Source organism: Buteo buteo, chromosome 11, assembly GCF_964188355.1.
Source record: "Buteo buteo chromosome 11, bButBut1.hap1.1, whole genome shotgun sequence".
NCBI classification, from domain to species: domain Eukaryota; kingdom Metazoa; phylum Chordata; class Aves; order Accipitriformes; family Accipitridae; genus Buteo; species Buteo buteo.
Window position 1 is genome coordinate 23,536,775 of NC_134181.1, and position 17,872 is coordinate 23,554,646.

At 46.7% G+C, this 17,872-nt stretch overlaps 1 protein-coding gene across 3 annotated transcripts; it reads right to left on the reverse strand.

Moving 5' to 3' along the window:
- Window positions 1-302: 302 nt before the first annotated feature.
- GFOD2 (Gfo/Idh/MocA-like oxidoreductase domain containing 2) lies at window positions 303-16,032 on the reverse strand. 3 transcript variants are annotated; one of them, XM_075040555.1, is made up of 4 exons: window positions 15,899-16,007; window positions 14,384-14,703; window positions 9,978-10,321; window positions 303-2,622 (listed from the first exon to the last, which is right to left on the reverse strand). In XM_075040555.1, the coding sequence occupies exons 3-4, from the start codon at window positions 10,234-10,236 to the stop codon at window positions 1,724-1,726; spliced, it is 1,158 nt and encodes a 385-aa protein (XP_074896656.1). In that variant the 5' UTR covers window positions 10,237-10,321; window positions 14,384-14,703; window positions 15,899-16,007; the 3' UTR covers window positions 303-1,723. The 3 variants fall into 3 exon arrangements, with proteins under 3 accessions (XP_074896656.1, XP_074896658.1, XP_074896657.1); XM_075040557.1 differs by having other exon boundaries at window positions 14,665-14,703; window positions 15,899-15,949; XM_075040556.1 differs by lacking the exon at window positions 14,384-14,703 and having other exon boundaries at window positions 15,899-16,032.
- Between the last annotated feature and the right edge of the window lie 1,840 nt (window positions 16,033-17,872).

Below are 17,872 nucleotides of genomic sequence, written 5' to 3' on the forward strand. Positions count from 1 at the left end.
AGTTGACATGGTGAGTCCAAGATAGGCAAAAGGATCTCCAAAACCAGCTACTCAACAGCTGTAGTGCGAGGGAAATAGCAAAGAGGTGGTAAATAGATCTTCCAGTGGGACTTACTTTCCCTTGGTGATAAATCAATGACACTTGCTAGGATAGCAGAGAGCTATACAGGATAGCACAGAGCTATATTGCTAGATATCATAAGAGCGTTTTCCACACCCAAGCTACACAGCTGGCAGCAAAGGCACACAGAAGTAGGGAAGGACTCAACAGGTACTGAGCCCCAGCTCTAAGTCTCCTGTTCACATTTATTAGGATGGTTTCAGCTTGACCAAATCAAAACACAAGCCCACAGCTGCATAAAGAATGCCCTCAACAAACACAACTTTTTATTTCTGTAGAAAACAAGATCCTTTTCAGGAAGGACCAGCTTATGAAACAGCAGTTTGCATGTTAAGATACATAAATACACAGGGTTACAATTTAGTCAGAAATACATTAAAAAAAGCTTTCAAGTACACAAAATATATGTAGTAAAATTGGATTATCCCTTCCGCATACCTGCCTCAGAGAGAAACGTTTCTCAAACGAATGAACTTCCACCCATCATCTGCCAACAGATCTCTCCACTGGACACAAGATGCAGGAGGGCGTGAGGATGGGCAGGGCCAGAGGGTTAATATCCAGTGTTTGAGATTAAGAGCAGACTTACCCATGACAGTTCAGTCCCCATTCTCTCAACTATCAGGATGTGTGTAGTGTGACAGTTACCCAGCCAGCACATTAAGAGAGCTACAAGAGGTAGGAAATACCTCCTTACTTCCATCTTCAGGTCCCTGGAAGGTTAATGCTGTACAACTTCATTACCCACAACACTGTGGAAATCCCATGACCCTGGGAGGCATTTATTAACAGTCACAGAAATGAGAACATGGCCCCGCAGTCACGGCACCAGTGCTGCCAGGCAGTAAACACAACCGACGGACACAGAGTTTATGGAAAAAAGCTGCTGGATGCAGGCAGCCTCTTGAGTAGAAGGAATAATGTCTACAGATAAGGAAGAACACCACAAATCATCACAAACTTCCTGAAGATTTTCCTGCCAAGACACCATCAACAGAAAATTCATAGCATCATTTAAATAAAATACCAGTTTAAATGAAAGACATTTGCCACATGCAGGAAGCCAAAAGGCTGATCCTTATGTTCCAAACTTTTATCCGGTCCTTCTACTATTTGTCCTACAGGAGTTTAGAGACCTGTTACATCACTAAACTCTTTTATAAAATTTTACAAACTGAGGAGTAAAACTTAATCAGTCTCCAAGAGAGAAGGAAAAGGCATCTGAACAACAGATACTCCCTGATCTTGCTCTATGTGCTCTCATGTTAAGATAAGGAACCTGTGCAACAGGGTTTGTGTCCCATGTCCAAGCCATGCAACGGCAGAGATCCCATGCTTCACTTCAGCTACTGCAAGTGCAAAGGGCAATTCAAGTTTTCCTACCAGTCTCCAAGACAAAAATTAAACGTTTGCAAAAACGGAAACATTTAAAACTCTTTAAACAATTTAAATGAGAACAGTTTCTATCAGAACATATTGTACATGTTTAAAAAACCAAGGAACTCAGGCTGTTAAATAAGAATCTACATATCTTAAAAACGGAGAGTTTTTTTACATTACAGCCAGAAGTGTTAATTGTCCTATCTTCCAAAGCAGGAATGTTCATAAGTTATTTCTCTGAAGCGCCTCGCAGAGGTTTTGATTGGCATCTGGTTCCTCAGTCATCACCTCCACAGCCTCCCACTCTCCTGACCTGCTGGATTTCTTGATGGCCTCTACTACACTTTGCATGTACAGACCATCTTCAAAAGAGGCTGCCATACAGACAGGTTTATGATCCCACGTCCGACGGTCTTCCTGGTCTTGGAAAGACTGCCGCAGTGCTTGAACCATGTACACCATTCCTTTTAGGTAAAGCAGTGGGATGTCTTTAAACCCTTTATCCAAAAGGCCCTTGTTGACAGTCAGAGAGTCTGTAAACAGTAGTTCTTCTTGGAGCGCAGTGTTTTTCTGCCCATACAAGTCCGTCCCGCGAGCTATCAGGCGACCGGCAGACCCAACAATCATGACTTCATGAATGAATGATCCAGGCATGTTGAAGTTGAGAGTCACAGTGCAACAGACACCCTCACTCATTAGCATCTGGAAAAAGCAGAAGTCATCGCTAGTGACATGGCGGATCCCGCTTATAGCCGTGTTCTGCTTCACAAAAGTCTTAAGCAAACCATGGACCTTCTCTGCTCTTCTGCTGATGAGGTGAGTTAGGAGGTCAATAATGTAGGTTCCCATTGTATGCAGACCACCTCCTCCCATCAGCTCATCACAGATCCAGTTGTACTTGTGGCTAAGCAGGCTTCCCCCATAAACTCGTACGTCGCAGATCATCACATTGCCCACGTAGCGTTCTTCTATCAACTGCTTCATCTTCACAAAGGCAGGCAAGAAACGGAGAACGTTGCCAACAATGCTCATCAGCTTGGGGTAATACCTGGCAGCTGTGACCATCCTGAAGGCATCCACAGAGGTAGCAGCTTTCTCACAGATCACATTCTTCCCTATTCCTGCAGCACAAATGGAAAAAAAGAAAATACAGCACACACAAGAGAAACATGCTCAGATGCCCCAAAGGTTGTCAAGAAGCAGGGTTTTTATGAGTCAGGCTTTCCTGCTGCAATTTTAAAGGCAAAGGTCTGGGAACTAAAATAGGAATGCCAAGTGCAGCAAGCAGTCAAAGCTGCTTCCAAAATGCTCCGGTTGTAGAGCTGACAAACTCCCACAGAGAGATGCTCCAAATAAAGAGAGGATTTTTACATCATGAAAGATAAATGGCCAAATGGCATCACATGGCATCAGAACAAGACACAAATTGCATGTTGTAGCTATAAAATTATTTCAATGCCTGTACAGCCAGAGTGGGGGGGTGAGGGGGGGGGGAAGTCATGTGACAGAAGAGGTGAGTGAAGGGGAGATTTGATTTTCACTTTGTATTTCACCATCACTATGAATGTATTATTTTAAATAGATTAATAGAAAAGGGTCATACAAGATACTTAGTGGCCTGTGTACAGAATACAAGAATTAGAAATAATGTTTTGGTAGGTGGATTGTTTTAAAAGCATCGTTAATTGGAAAGCAAACCATTTTGGTCTGCACGTACAGCCTACTCATACAATTAGACTGCAAAGGTGACTGTGAGTTACACAGATGAGAGCTGCGCTTGCAAGATGACCCACTGCATTTTTATTCCTATGGATGCACTTTATCTTGTGCTCAGCCTGAGTCAATGTGGGCAGTCAATAATTCATTTTTTTTTAACTTTAAAGCAGAAATAAAGTAATACAGAGGAGTATCCCAGTGCAAGCTTCAATCAAATTCCTACAGTTGGTGCTTTGCTGGTATTCCCTCTTCCTCCCCCATCTTCACCCTTTTCTTGTGACATGGCTTAACTTTTCCATATACATCTGTTCTGATAAAATACTTAAATAAACATTTTTCAATGTAACATCCAGGGGTGTACCTAGAAGCGTCCAGACATTAACTGGTGATGTCAGACCTGAAGGTCAGTCACATCATACCACAGTTTCTGCCTAAGAACTGCAGGAATTGCCGCACATGGAGGTAGGCACCTCTCTGAAAGCTTCTCCTTACCCAGGAGCAGACTCCACTCCCTGCTCAGAAGAGCTTTTAATCGACTCCCTGATGAGATGATACCAGCACAAGCGCTTCCGTCGGCCTCCCTCACAAGAGGGGAAGCCAGATCCCACACTGCAGCTCCTGCTCTCGGCACTCCACCTCCTGGCTGTGCTGGGCAAGCCTTTCAGGAACCACCTGAGCGGGCCAAGGGCCAGCGAGCTCCTGTGACCCATCGCTGTGCCCAACTCAGCCAGAGGACAACTACAGCTAGAGAAAACTCAGAACCAATATTTGTAACAGACACAAGCAAAATCCAGTCAGAAAATGACAAGACTACAATTTTTAGTGGTCTTGTCCAAAGAAGTCCCCTAAACTGATGTGAGTCAATAGAAGCTTTAATGAACAAAGGATAAAGTCAAACTCCCCAACGACACCCTGGCTACCCACTGGTAACCCCCCACATCAGGGACCATTTCCGACTCTCCCACCCCCAATCCTGCTGCTGAGATGACGCACAATGCTCTATTCAATATTCCGCAGGGCTAGCTGAAGCACCTTGAGATGCTTCAGCCCCTGGTTTATCTGCCTTCTTGTTTAAATGGCACTTATCTCAAGCCAGGTTACAGTAAAATACAAGCAAAAAGAAAAAGCAAAAGGATCTCCAAAGCATCCTAAGCAGATCTGCAGTTCTCAAAGTCTGACGAAAATAAAAGCGACTCTCGATCCGCATACACACAGGGTACAGCTCTGCCAGTGCTGCTCTCCCCCTTGCACAACTCCAGTGCCTTCCACCGTGTATTTGGTAGCACAGGAGCTGGCTCAGGGTACAAACCCAGCATGGAAATACTCACTCATCTTGGCTCTTTTTCTGGCAGGTTATTGCCCCAAGTTGGCTCTTCAAGGAGCCTGACAGTGTCCACACAAAAGGGGCTGCATCCCTGCAGTGGGGGACCAAGAGCAGAGAGGGCTGAGCCAAAGGAGACCACCCCTGCCACCCAGGGTCTGCTGTTCCATGCTGGGCAGTTGATCATGCCAGGCTGCCCTTGTTCTGCCGCCTACCCACCCAGCTTCATCCTTGCGTCAGCACTGTGCTCTTTTTGCCAGAGTAGGCTGAGCCACTTGAGGAGCTAAAACTGACTGATGCCTTTTTTGGGGGATGGCAGTCAGCGCAGCACAATGACAGCTCGGCACAGCCTACCAAGCACTGCTGGAGTGCCAGGACGAAGACCTGGGTACACCATAACATCTCTGAGATAATCCTGTGGTTGCCCTCAGTGGGACATCCCCCCAGCTGTCCCCAAGCTCACAGAGATGGCCGTGCAGCAAGACAAGGGCCGAGTCAGAGATGGCTACGAGGTCCCTTACCAACGCAACGGCCAAGCCTTCTGTTTTCTGAGGCAGAGCAACTTACAACCCCCGTCTTGTTACTATTATTTTGATAAGGAATAACCTGAACTTTGTACGATATTGTTTTCTTAAATCACTGCTGCAAAATTCTCTGTTGAGGTCCTCACCAGCTAGGAGACATGAGAGCCACCACAGGGCTCTGGTGCTCCTCAGAGCCCCCTGTGAGTCAGTTCAGATCACCAACTGAGCCCAGTTTAGAAAAGGAAGGTTCCTCTTTCAAAGCGGGTGGGTTGAATCTGCTCACAGGTGGGTCTAAGCCCACAGAAGGGCCTGGACGCCTCGAAGGAAGGAGATGGGGCTGCGGAGTTGCGTTTCCCCACCTCACAGGAAGCGAGCAAGGACAGCAGCAGCTCCGCTACCTGTGGTGAAGCTCATCGTAGGCTGTCCTAACACCACCACCTCAGGATCTCCTCTGTGCACACCTCGGAGCGAACCCCATCTGTAGATCTTCGCTCCACTGAAGTCCCCCTATTTATGGCTATGCTGGTTGTTGCAGTAAGAGGGACACAAAAAGAGAATAAAAAGGTCACCATTGCCAGGAGTCCTTAGACAAACCATCTACTACCATACTCAGAGGCAAAAGTACCTGCTAGATTCCAAGAATTTTCAAACCAATTCCTGATTTAGTAAATAAACTAAATATTTAAACAGAAGTCTTTTTACTCTCATTAATGTGATACAGCCAAATCATGGCTTCACTCAGTGAAATACTGGATTTTAAAGTGTGTTCACATCCTATGGAAGCAATCAAAAAACAACAGGTGAGCCGAGACTTACTGGACAGCAGAATAAACTAGACTATTTTCTCCTAAAGGAATCTTACATCTGTAGTCAGATCCACACTGTCCATCAGCACTGGGGCACTGGCTTCCCTTGCAGCTGCTTAGCCATGCTACATCCAAAACTTGCCACACATGAAATATTTTACAGCCCTGGTTAATAAAATGCAAGCACAGAAAACTTGCTGCTTTCTCATGCTACCTGGTGGACACTGCCCAAAGCCATCACAGGTGCTGGGGAGGGACACAGGCCCCAGCAACTGCCAGGACCCCCAGCCCACTCCTTCCTCCTGGTAGGGAGGGTGCCAGGGTGATCAGGAGGAAGGAGAAGGGACTCTGCAGCCTGGTGGGGCCTTGGGAAGGGGAGCATGCATGAAAAGATGGGAGAAGTGCACCCTAAACCTTAAAGAGCTGGCCTTGCTGCAATCAACATGCATATGAGCCAGGGTCTCCTCTCTGCTTCAGGCTGGGTGCATACCAGCAGGCCATGAGAAGGACACCGAGACCACACCTGGCCCACCGCTCCATCAAGGAGGTCCTTCATGTCCCACGGGGGCCCGCTGAGCAGCCTGGCATAGGAGGTAGCCCACCAGAGCTCCTGACGGGGAGAGGTCCTGCAGTCCTTTGTCTGTGGGACATGCAGGTGAGCAAATGCAAGAAGCAGGGGCAGCCGTGCACAGAGGTGTCCCTGCAGTGCAGTCAGGAGGGGATCGGCTGTGTGCCGTGCCACCCACCCAGGCAGTGTGAGGAGCGGGCTGGGCTGGGACAGCATTCTCACCGTGACAGCTACCACTCCACCTCTTTGGTTGTTTCTTTGCCTGGCTATCATAGCCACAGCTGGCCATCCAACACTTTCCATAAACAGCTAGTGTCCCCAGCCTTGCCTCTCCCTGCACGAGGTATAACGTTGACTCAAACTACTGAAGGTATTTATCCCAAGTAAATATGTCCATTGAACTGAAGACCCAGTTCTTTACTCCCCTGAATAACGTCAAATACCTGAGGTTGCACCAAGGAAGGTGTACAACCAGTCACTGTTGAAGCACACCAGACCATTGCTTTGTCCACTATAAGAAGTTGGGAGTGTCTGAGGAGTCTTCCCAAATAGCCGGCTGTTTCAGATGTACTTGCTTTGGGAGCCTCCCAATGAATGAACGCTCATTCCAAAACACATTCCTTCATTTCATTTCTTGTTTGCCTACAGTTTGAAAAGATCTTCATGTGACTTGTTACAGAGACGGGAAGCACAATATGCAAAGAGCACTCACAGCATGCTTGTTCATCCTGTCTCAAGAACAGGAAATCTGGATTTGTCACAACACAAAGCAGTGACAGAGCCCTTTCTGACTCCTTCCTTCATAACTAACATATATGTGCTATAATTTGTAGGGACTCCACAAAATCAGAGTGTCAAACAACCTATGTTGCAAAGATGTCTTAAATGATGTAGTCAACCAGCATAAACCAAGAGAGACAAGTAAGAGGTTCCTCTGTAGCCACTCCACAAACCATCCATTTGACAGCTGGGCTCAGTACGTGCAGCAGCATTATCTTTAGCACCATGAAGAAATTTTACTCTGAGGACTTCTCATGTTTTGCCTCCCTGAACTTTGCCTCATGCAAAAACATCCCATGTTTTACATTCCACTCTAGCTGGTAACTCCGCTCTGTGCTCACCTAATGCAAAGGTGGATGCATTTTAACTGTGGGACATGAACCACAACACAGACATTTTGTGAAATTAATTTAGTTCCTCTGAGATCAAAAGAAGCACAAATTTTAGGATAGCTTCTTGCATTGCCTGTTGTGGAGATAAACCATAAGATTAGACTGATTTTAACTTGAATTATCCTCTGGGCTTTGATCTGTTCTGTCTGGTTCATGAACTCAATCCAGTGTTACTGCTTTGTCCCCGTCATGCCTAAGTTGTACCTAGGCTTGTTTATGGATGTCTGTCAATAAGAAACTTATGCAAGCAAATTGCACTGCCTGGAAAAACTGGGTCTGTCTCTCATCCCTGCCAGAAATAAAAATGTAACCACATTTTAAAATAAAAAAAAAAAAAAAAGAAAGTATAAAAAAAGTTTACAAATAAGTAATAAAAGCATAAACACTTTAAAACAAATAAACAAACAAACCACAACAAAACAAAACACAAAAGACCATTATCACTGCACTGCATCTGATCTTTCCTAAAGCCTAGTTTCTCGACTAGTAAACACCAATCTATTATATACAATTCACAGCCAATAATTCTCCAATTACGTAGATCATGTTATCGCTCTGAACTTTCAGAGAAAATGTACTTGCCATCTTTGGCCCTATCCTGATTTTGTGTTCCTTCAAAATGCTCAATCACAGCAAGCCATCCAACACTGGCTCAAAATATGTCACAACATAGTTGGTAGCAGATCTATAAATACCATTGCAACAAACCTAGAAAGCTGAAAGACAAGATCAGCATCATATTGGGCCTGAGATGCCTGCACCAGTTTGCAGATCAGAACATTTTAGAACATAAGCGAAGAATAAACTGCCCTGTACTACTTCATCCATTCATTTCCCTAGCTTTTTCAGCTTTGCACTTATTTATACTTGCAGTCAAGCATACATATCACGCCTGTACTTCTGCACTCCTTTCCTCCTCTGGATAATGCCATCTTACAGGTTCCCAGCCTTTGAAGAAAGAATCTCAATCCATTTTAGTTAATAATTCACCAGATAAGGTTCAATCCTCTCCTTTTAGCCCACTTGCCCATCACAAGCCATGAGAACTAGTGAAATGCTTATTACCTAAAAAGTGTTTAAAAGAACTTTTAGCATATTTAAAGAGAGAAATTCTAACTTACAGTTCAAATATTCAGAAGTCAGAATACCTTAAATTCAAAGGGTAGTACTCTAACAAGGTAAACAAACAAATCTAACAATGTAAAAAAGAAAAAGAAGAAAAAAAAAAGCCTGAAATATCTCTCTGCATAACTAAGTGGCATTGAATGTTTGTGCAGGGAGTTGTTTACTTCCAAAACAAATTACTGTAGAGCAAAGAGGCTAAGAACAACAAACCACCCTGGCTTACAGAGTTTGAGATATTACCCGTCCTAAAATTAACTCATGTGGACCTCCTGTAAACATAGTAAAAATATCACACTTGTTATTTACAGAATTAGATGCAAACTCACACCCACGCTGTACTACGTGAGAGGACATTAACACTACAAAGTCACATACTGGAGAATTAAGAAATGTCAGGGTGTCCGGGCAGTTGGCTCCCACCTCCCTGCCCAACCACTTTGGAGTGTCATCCCTTCTCTCCCTGACACCTTCACCCAGCCCATCTTGCTGGATTCCTCCTGCTGTCCCCAACATCTCCTCCTCCCCCAGCATCTGCTCTCCTGCATCAGGTAGAAGGATTCCTCCAGCAAACCTGCACCCGGGACCATCCCAGACTGCTATGGACATGGATGTCCCAAGAGAGCTCCAGGTGGTGGCCAGGGTCACAGCACTGCTGGCTGAAAACAGCATCTGCAGAGAATTTAGGTCCTAACTCACAAGATTCTACTGAGTGCATGCAAACATTTTTTCAAAGGCTTTTAACTTTCCAATTTGGTTTTATTTGTGGGGAAAACCAAAAGCAGAGCTGAACAACCCCCCCACCCCAGGCAAATCTCAGTTTCCTATTGCAGAACATGGGAAGATTTGAAATTAATTAAGCAACTTAAGTTGTTTAGTTGGTTTTTCTTTTTTTTTTGTTTGTTTTTTTTTTTAAATGGGCATAAAAACATTTTACCCCTTCATTGTCATCTCTGAAACAGCTCATTTTTATTAAAACCTCCCCACCGTAAGTTCAGTCTGAAGAAGATGAGGTATTTTAGCCCAATTGGTTCAAGACTCGCAAAGCTATAAGCAATTACAAACACTATTTTTACAAAAAATTCGAGGTAACCTCTCTCGCAGATGGCACTACCAATTCCACACAAAACCTTCAGCACTGCATTTGCACGTTGGTGCAACCAGAATTGTGCTGGGGTAACAGCTTCAAATTTCAATCTGCCAACGAGCTATGGATTTTTGGTCCAACTCCAAAGATAAAAAGATACCTAGAGCCTTCACAGCAATTTGCCGAGTTAGTGGTGGAGGGATATTTATGCAAACCAAATCCACGTCCTGGTGCAGCAAGACATCGTCAGTCCGACTCGTGTAGAAGGAGATGTTCATTTCCTCTGCCAGCTGTTTGGCCTCCTCTTCAGTCTTCCCCCAAAGCGCTTCAATGGAGAAGCCTTCTGCTCTCAGCAAGGGTACCATTACCCGGGCGGTGCTGCCAGTTCCAAACACACCCACTCCAGGAAGCATTTTCATTCTGCATTTATTCAAGCATCAGGGTCTATACATAGGCTTTTGATAAAATGTTCGGCTCCTCAGCTTTCCGTTCCATCCACAGTTCCTAAAACATGAAAAGTTACAAGTCAGTATCAACAAAAAGCATATTTTGATATCAAATGCATCTGGCCTGAATACTAGCTTCTATCCTTCATACGGCATTCAAATTTTCAAAGATCCTAATGAAAAAAACAAAAAAACCCAAACTTGCAATCCATAAACAGTATTAAGGGACAAGTCTAACAATCTCATTGCAGAAGAATGGTAAGAAAGCAGCTTGACAAAGTCATGAGCACCTCCTGAGCTTCAAAACTCACGATGCACGTACAGAAGCACACACGAGCATGCTGGGACAAACCAGAGATGGCGAGGTACAAACGGGGAGCAACAGGAAGCGTCAAGAGGACAGGACATAGAGTCTATTGCACCGGCAGTAAAAGCAGCGCTGCTGTAGTTGTGATGATGTAAGTCTCTAAATAAGATAAAGGTTTGTGAGATGAGGTAATATCTTTTATTAGACTGACTGAGATAATTGGAAATAATAGGCAAGCTTTTGGGTGCATAAATCTTCTTCCAAATTAAATACACAAACTGAAAACAACTACCTGGAGCTTAACAATTTTATGGCAAATAGTTAAGCCACTCCAGAGAACATCTAGAAAACACGTCCTGTGGGGAAAGCCTGGATTCACTGAGCTTGTTTAGCCTGGGGAGGAGAAGGCTACAAGGGGAGATCATGTCAATGTTTAAATACATAGAAAACTGCTTTCAGAAAGGAAAAGGGTGCTCCTTTATGTCCATCATGGGTAGTTAAAAGTTTTACGTAACTTGGGACAGTTAAAAATATCTCCTGCCCACGCCATTCAAACCCCAGGAATGCAGGGTTTTGCACAGAATTATTATATTCCCTACACATAAACATTTGGTTAAGACACACTTCTTTTGTTCTTTCAAGTATTTCTTGCTAAATTAATCCCTTCGGACCCCTACTTGCCAGTTTGTCTTAGAACTGCTTCTGGCCACAACTGGCTGAACTGCCTTTAGCATTCACTTTAGCACTAACTCCGAGGAGAGATGTCAGAAGTCTCCTCAATCTGTGACACTGAAGCAACCTACCATCTGGCTTTTGTTCTCTGCCTTTTTGAATTTTTATTTACTGCACTCACTGTTGACCTTTTTTGAATTTTTTTTTTGAAAGAAAAAGTTTTCTTTATTTTATTAACATGACAAATTCAGTTTTCTTCAGAAGCTTATAATGAAAAGGCAAAGACCATATTTAAAAAGAGAACTGATACCAACACCAGATCAACACCTTTGGAAAAAAATCCCCACAAGCAACAAGAATCACAATCTGTTTCGGAAAGAGACTGTTATTCATCTCCCCATCCTAAAATACTCGTGCTAAATTACAATATGTGAAAACAAATCCTGACACAGCACCAGGAAGTCCCAGCACGCAAGTCAAACCACCCACAGTGCAAATGCTTTGTATGCACTCAGCGTTTTGTTAGTCTGGGGGGTGCCTACACTGACCAGCATAACAAAACTGCAACCCTGACTGAGTTTCTAGGTACTTTTGTAGTATAGACACTAAACTAGGAAATGGAAACAGCAGTACTTCTGAATATTTATTTTGCAAAACACACACAAATGTTTACAGATGCTATAGAACACTTTATGAGATATTTACTGAATTAATTCAGTACATTTTTCCCTTATTCTGTGTGATGTTAGGTTTGCAGTGATACAGTTGTCTGTCTTTATAAAGATGAACAAAGTTAATTTTAATTTGAATTAACTCCTTTTTATCTGACATTTACCAGAACACTCAAATAAGGACAGTATCAAAAGGATTTGAAAATATTTACTATTCTACATAAAAGGGTAATTTACTGGCAGGAAGGATGGCTTGTATTCAGGTTTGTTTTCTATAAATGACGCAAACAAAAAGAAAATCTTGCAACTGCACAGAGAGTAACTATTGAAGTCCCCACACATCTATATTTGGCAGTTTACAGGCCAGAAGAAAAAATGCGTGCAGTAAAAAAAGCATAACCTTCTTTCAGACAGACACAAACTTAGCAAGGTGGAATAGAGAGAGACAAGGTGAGCGTGTGCCTGTTTGCACCAGATCACACAGAAATGCTCAACAATGTCAAAATTACACAATATGACAAAAGTTTAGAAAAGGTTGAATTATTTGAAAATGCTACTAAGAGCACACTGTAGCACTTCACATGTGCAACAGGAGACTCCTGCTACTCAGATAAGCTGATTTCTGCAACACTCGCTCATTTTAAATTTTACTTTTTTCTGTTTCCCATCCAACTGCCTCTTAAAAATCTCAATCTGGTGGAATTAATTTTAAACTCATTTATTCCCAGAACTTAACATGCTGCTGCATCGGTATCACTAGCAGCTATCCGCACAAACCCATGAAAACTAGTGATTTACTACCATGGAGACCACCTCCTGATGATACAAGAACTTAAGGACACCAGCTCACCGCTAGTACCACAACAATTCAAGAATTGGCCAACCCAGCCTCAGCAACAACTCCTAGCAAGGCAGCCACGCTCCTGGGGTATGAAGACAGGGCTTGCACAGTTACAGGGCCCAACAGGGCTTGAGACCCCCCAAATACTGCAGCCAGCAGCCCCTGCAGCGAGTGGCACTGACCAGAGGGCACGCTTCTCTCCCCTCACCTGAGGACCACCCACAGCCTCTTATTCCCTCTCCAGTCGTTCACCAGCTAGCAAGTCCTAGTTTGTCAGGACAGTCACAGTGGGATGGATGTGGATGCTGAAGGTCAGGAAAAACACAGTCCTTGCACAGGGCAAGTCACAGAGCATACGTGACGCAGGGAGAACTAGAGTAAATGCTAAAAGAGCTGTAACAGGACATTCAACAGGAGCTTTTGAAAAGGGGTACATATTGGTACCCCACCCCCACACCTTGCAGACATACTCAAGCGCTGGTAAGCGAGACATTACAGCTAGGCCACCCTAGGGAAGCAATCTAAAAACCCACTGTGTCAGAATGAGGCCACAGCTGAGGAGACAGCCGGCTGTAATTAACAGTCTACTAAGAAGAGACCCCAAAAGAACAGCACTATGCCACCACAAAAGTCCCCAGAGCACCGTTCTCCGGAGCTCTGTGTGCATTTCTGATACTTCTGCTCTAAGGTGGGGAAAAAAAGCAGAACTGGAAATGATGCAGACAAAGGTGATCAAAAGCACACAACATCTTCTACATAAGTGTGACCTAAGCAACCAAAGATTGCTCAGACGCAAAAAGATGTGACTGAGAGGGATGTCACAGAAGGTAATAAAGTCATGAGTAGCTCAGGATGGAGAAAGACCAATTTTTCACTGTTTCTTGCAATGCAAGAACAAATTGAATGGAGCTCAGAGAAGGCAGCGGGATCAAAACAATCTAAAGGAGGTGGTTCCTCACACCAAACTTTGGTAAGCTGTGAAATGCCTTGCCACAGGATACTGTGGATGTTAGCCATTTATAAGGAGTCAAAAGGGAGACTAGACAATTTCAAAAAATCTGCTGAGGGTCACATCTAGCACAAGTAGCTGAGCTGAAAACTAGTGAAAACTAGATTCAGCAGAGCATGGAAATGGCTCTGAGAAAGAAATGCTTGAAACCGCAGCCAAAACCAGCTTAGAATTAGGTACAATGTCTACATCTGTACTTTATAAGCCAATCTTTCAGAAAAGGAAAACCCTCATGCATTGATACTTCCCGTGATCAAACACTGGAACGAACACTTTTCTGAGGATCCTCCCACCGAAACACCAAAAGGCAGGGCTTTTATCTGGAAGTGAAAACCGGATTGAAACAGATATCTTGCAGGACAGGAGATACAAATCAATCTCCTTTTTAGAGAGACGAAATAATCGATGCCTGCAACATCATTCTGAACTTAAATTTTCAAATAGAAGCACTTAAAGATCTTTAATCTTGTTGCTAGCTGCCATTCCTTTTTGTGGCCACAGAACGTTTCCATTATTGCTGAATTTCATGGTGAGTTTCAAGGAGCTGTTTGACTCTTTTGGTATACATAGCAACTAGCATTTATGTGACCCAAAGCAACAAAAAACCTGACGATTCCTACAGGATCCAATTCAATTCCACGTTGAAGCAGTCAGGGAGTTCAGAAGGCAGAAGTCTCAAAAATTAAATAGTACAGTCAAGGACTGCAGTGCTCAAAACCCACTGTGGACCATTACAGATGGCCAAAGATAGTAAAAGAGTATCAGCCTGTGTCCAGAAAGATGCTGGTCAGGGTAACGCTGGCTCTGCAGAAGGAGAAAGCAATTCACACTTCTTGCAACTCCTCCTAAGAAGTTTCATTTTGGCTTGAAGGAAAGCGAGGCATGTGGTGGAGACGCATACCAGCAACAGGGGCACTGTTTTCAAGCAGTTGGGTCAGTGCTGTTGAATACAGAAAGAAAGCAAAGACAAGTAACAAGGGTTGTACAAGTAATAAAGTTGCTACTGGTTGTGACATCCTTGTGGATCTTAAGGCTGCGTGAGAATCTTTGACAAACTCTACACAGGAACTACTCATATTTTCACTCTGCAGCAGGGGTCTCACACCTGTAATGTTAATGCACTGCAGAGACCTCCTGTGAAAACAGGTGCTGCCTCAGAACTGTCAGTTCTGCAAGGACCCCAGCAGAGGTGACAGAAATGCAGGCAGAGACTGTCGGCGCTGCTTTGGAAGTCAGCAAGGTCCCTGCAGGACTACTGTGGGAACTTCACTGGACCACCCTGAGAAGCCGGAGGTCACCTCACACATGATGTCGTTTTTTTCCCGTCAAACTGTTCCTCCAGCCTTCTGACACCCATATACATGAAGCTCTGTATGTAACGGTTCACATGCATGTGGTTCGAGTGCTGACGTCAAAGAGACTGACATGCTTTCTTTACTAAACGTGCTTTCAGTTCAGTGCAGGCAGGTTGTGTGATAACCCACAAGTCCAAACCCTCAAGCAACTCCCACCACACATCAAGACAAGGCTGGCACAGCGCTCTGTCCTTCCTGGTCTGGATACACAACAGCAAAGGCCCCATTTCTGGCACCCCACTTCCCACAGGTACTGCCCAAGATCAGAGGCGTTGGCGACGACCGTGCCAGAGACAGCAACAGGTGGAAAAACGCGGAATCCCAAACGGCCCTCACGCTATCCCTGTGCTGCAAAGCTCGGGGCTGGGCCATGGCAGCCCAGAGGATGCCTGTGGCATGGCCCACGGTGATCTCCGCTGACGGCGGGTGCGGGGGCTTGGGCAGCTGCTCTTTGTGCGTGGGTCCCTCACGGGACTGGATGGGGCAGGCCCCACCTCACCTCACCGGGCCGGGCCGGGCAGGCCCCACCTCACCTCACCTCACCTCACTGGGCCGGACCGGGCAGGCCTCCGACTCACCTCAGGGGGCCGGACCGGGCAGGCCCCTCCCCAGCCTCACCTCACCGCACCGGCCCGGCCCACACGGAGGAAGCCCCGCCGAGACCCCTCGGGTCGGGTCCCGTCCCTTCCCTTCCCGGCCGCGCCCGGCCCGGCTCAGCGCCCTCGGACAGGGCCGCGGCCCCGGGCCGGGGGACCCAGGGGAGCCCCGAGCTGCCCTTACCTGCCGCCGGCCGGCGGAGGGGGCTGCCGCCGCCCCGCCTCGCCCCCCGCGCATCCTCCTGCCGGGCGCGCTCCCGCGGCGACGTGCGGCGACGCCCTGCCCGGCCCGGCCCGCGCAGGCGCAGGCGCGGCGGCCCCGCCCCTTCGCCGGGCAGCGGCTCCGAAAATGGCGGCGCCCGGGACGGCTTCCCCTGCCGCGTGGAGGGCGGCCTATCCCTCGGCCGGCCGGGGGCGGGCCTTCGGCGGACGGACGGCGCCGGCAGCCAGTAGGAGGTCGGCGCGGCGCGTTGTCATCTCCTTGATGAGCTCGCCCGAGGCCTCTGCTGGGAGGGACGCTGCGGTCCCCCTGCATCGCCCATCGGCGGGCTCCCCAGTTCGTCCCGTCTCCCTTGGGCCGGGGCGCCCGGCAGCGGAGCCAGCGTTGCAGGGGCAGGACCCCCCCGCCCCGCCCCGGCAATGCCCTGCCTAAGGCAGCCCAGCACACCCCGAGTCCTCTTTGCAGCGCACGGTCACCTTGGTGCCCACCAGCACCCCGGGGCCTTTTCCACTCGTGCTTCTGCTGATGGCTTCACCGAGATGTGCCGCAGGCTGGCGCTGGCCCGGCTCAGCTCAGCGAGGGCTCCGGGTGGGGTGTCCTGGCCCTTGGATTTCAGGTCAACGTGCCTCTGAGCCCCGTCAGCTCCTCCGTCTGCCCGGGGGCTTGTGCAGTGAGGGGTCCTGGCAGTGGTCTTCGGCCGAGGGGAGCCGTGCCTCGCTGCGAGTCTCCCTTGCTCAAGGAACTTCCTTGTTACAGGCAGGCTGAGGGCAGGATTCTGCTCGGCAACCGAAGGTGCACTTTCAGAGACCCTGGGGAGGGCAGAGCAGCGCAACATCCAAAGAAGAGCTCCTGTACGGCCACCATGCTGCCTGTGAGGACAGCCCTTCTCCTCACGCTGCTCCTCATCCTCTCCCAGCATTGCACAGGAGGCTCCTCGCCTGCTCCCAACGGGCTGCACAGTGCTGCAGAAGTCAGGAGAGGAAGACTTCTGTGGCAGGACATCAGGCGGGTGGTACTGAGCCCCTGTCCTGGTTTCAGCTCGGATAGAGTTAATTTTCTTCCTAGTAGCTGGTATAGTGCTACGTTTTTGAGTTTGGTATGAGAATAATGTTGATAACACACTGATGTTTTCAGTTGTTGCTAAGTAGTGTTTAGTCTAAAGTCCAGGATTTTTCAGCTTCTCATGCCCAGCCAGCGAGAAGGCTGGAGGGGCACAAGAAGTTGGGAGGGGATGCAGCCAGGGCAGCTGACCCAAACTGGCCAAAGGGGTATTCCTTACCGTGTGATATCATGGCCAGTATATAAACCGGGGGGAGCTGGCCTGGGGACGGCTCAGGAACTAACTGGGCACCAGTTGTCGGGTGGTGAGCAATTGCATTGTGCATCACTTGTTTTGTATATTCCTATCCTATTATTATTATCGTAATTTTATTTTTGTTGTTATTATCATTATTAGTTTCTTTTCTGTTCTACTAAACTGTTCTTATCTCGACCCACGAGTTTTACATTTTTTTTCCCCGATTCTCTCCCCCATCCCACTGGGTGGGGAGTGAGTGAGTGAGTGGCTGTGTGGTGCTTAGCTGCTGACTGGGGTTGAACCATGACAGCACCTTTGTATTTCTCTGGTTCACTGCAAGGGAGCAGGGAGCTGCTAAGAAACTCTGCAGCCTCTGTCTTCCTTTGTATATTGCTTAATGTGTGGTGTAGCTGCCTGACAATATGGGGCACCCTGTGTTATTAACAGCATTGTAATTTCCTACTCTCCTTTCTCCTTTGCAGAGAGCGTCATGAAATGTTGCCGTGGAGCTGGAAGGCACTCTGGTAGGAGAGGAGCTCTGCAGGGCCAGTAGTAGGCAAGATATTAAACTGCAGTTCCATCAGCACCGCAGTTGGCAAGACTGGGAAGGCACTGCCCACTGGAGAAGGTCTTGCTGAGCC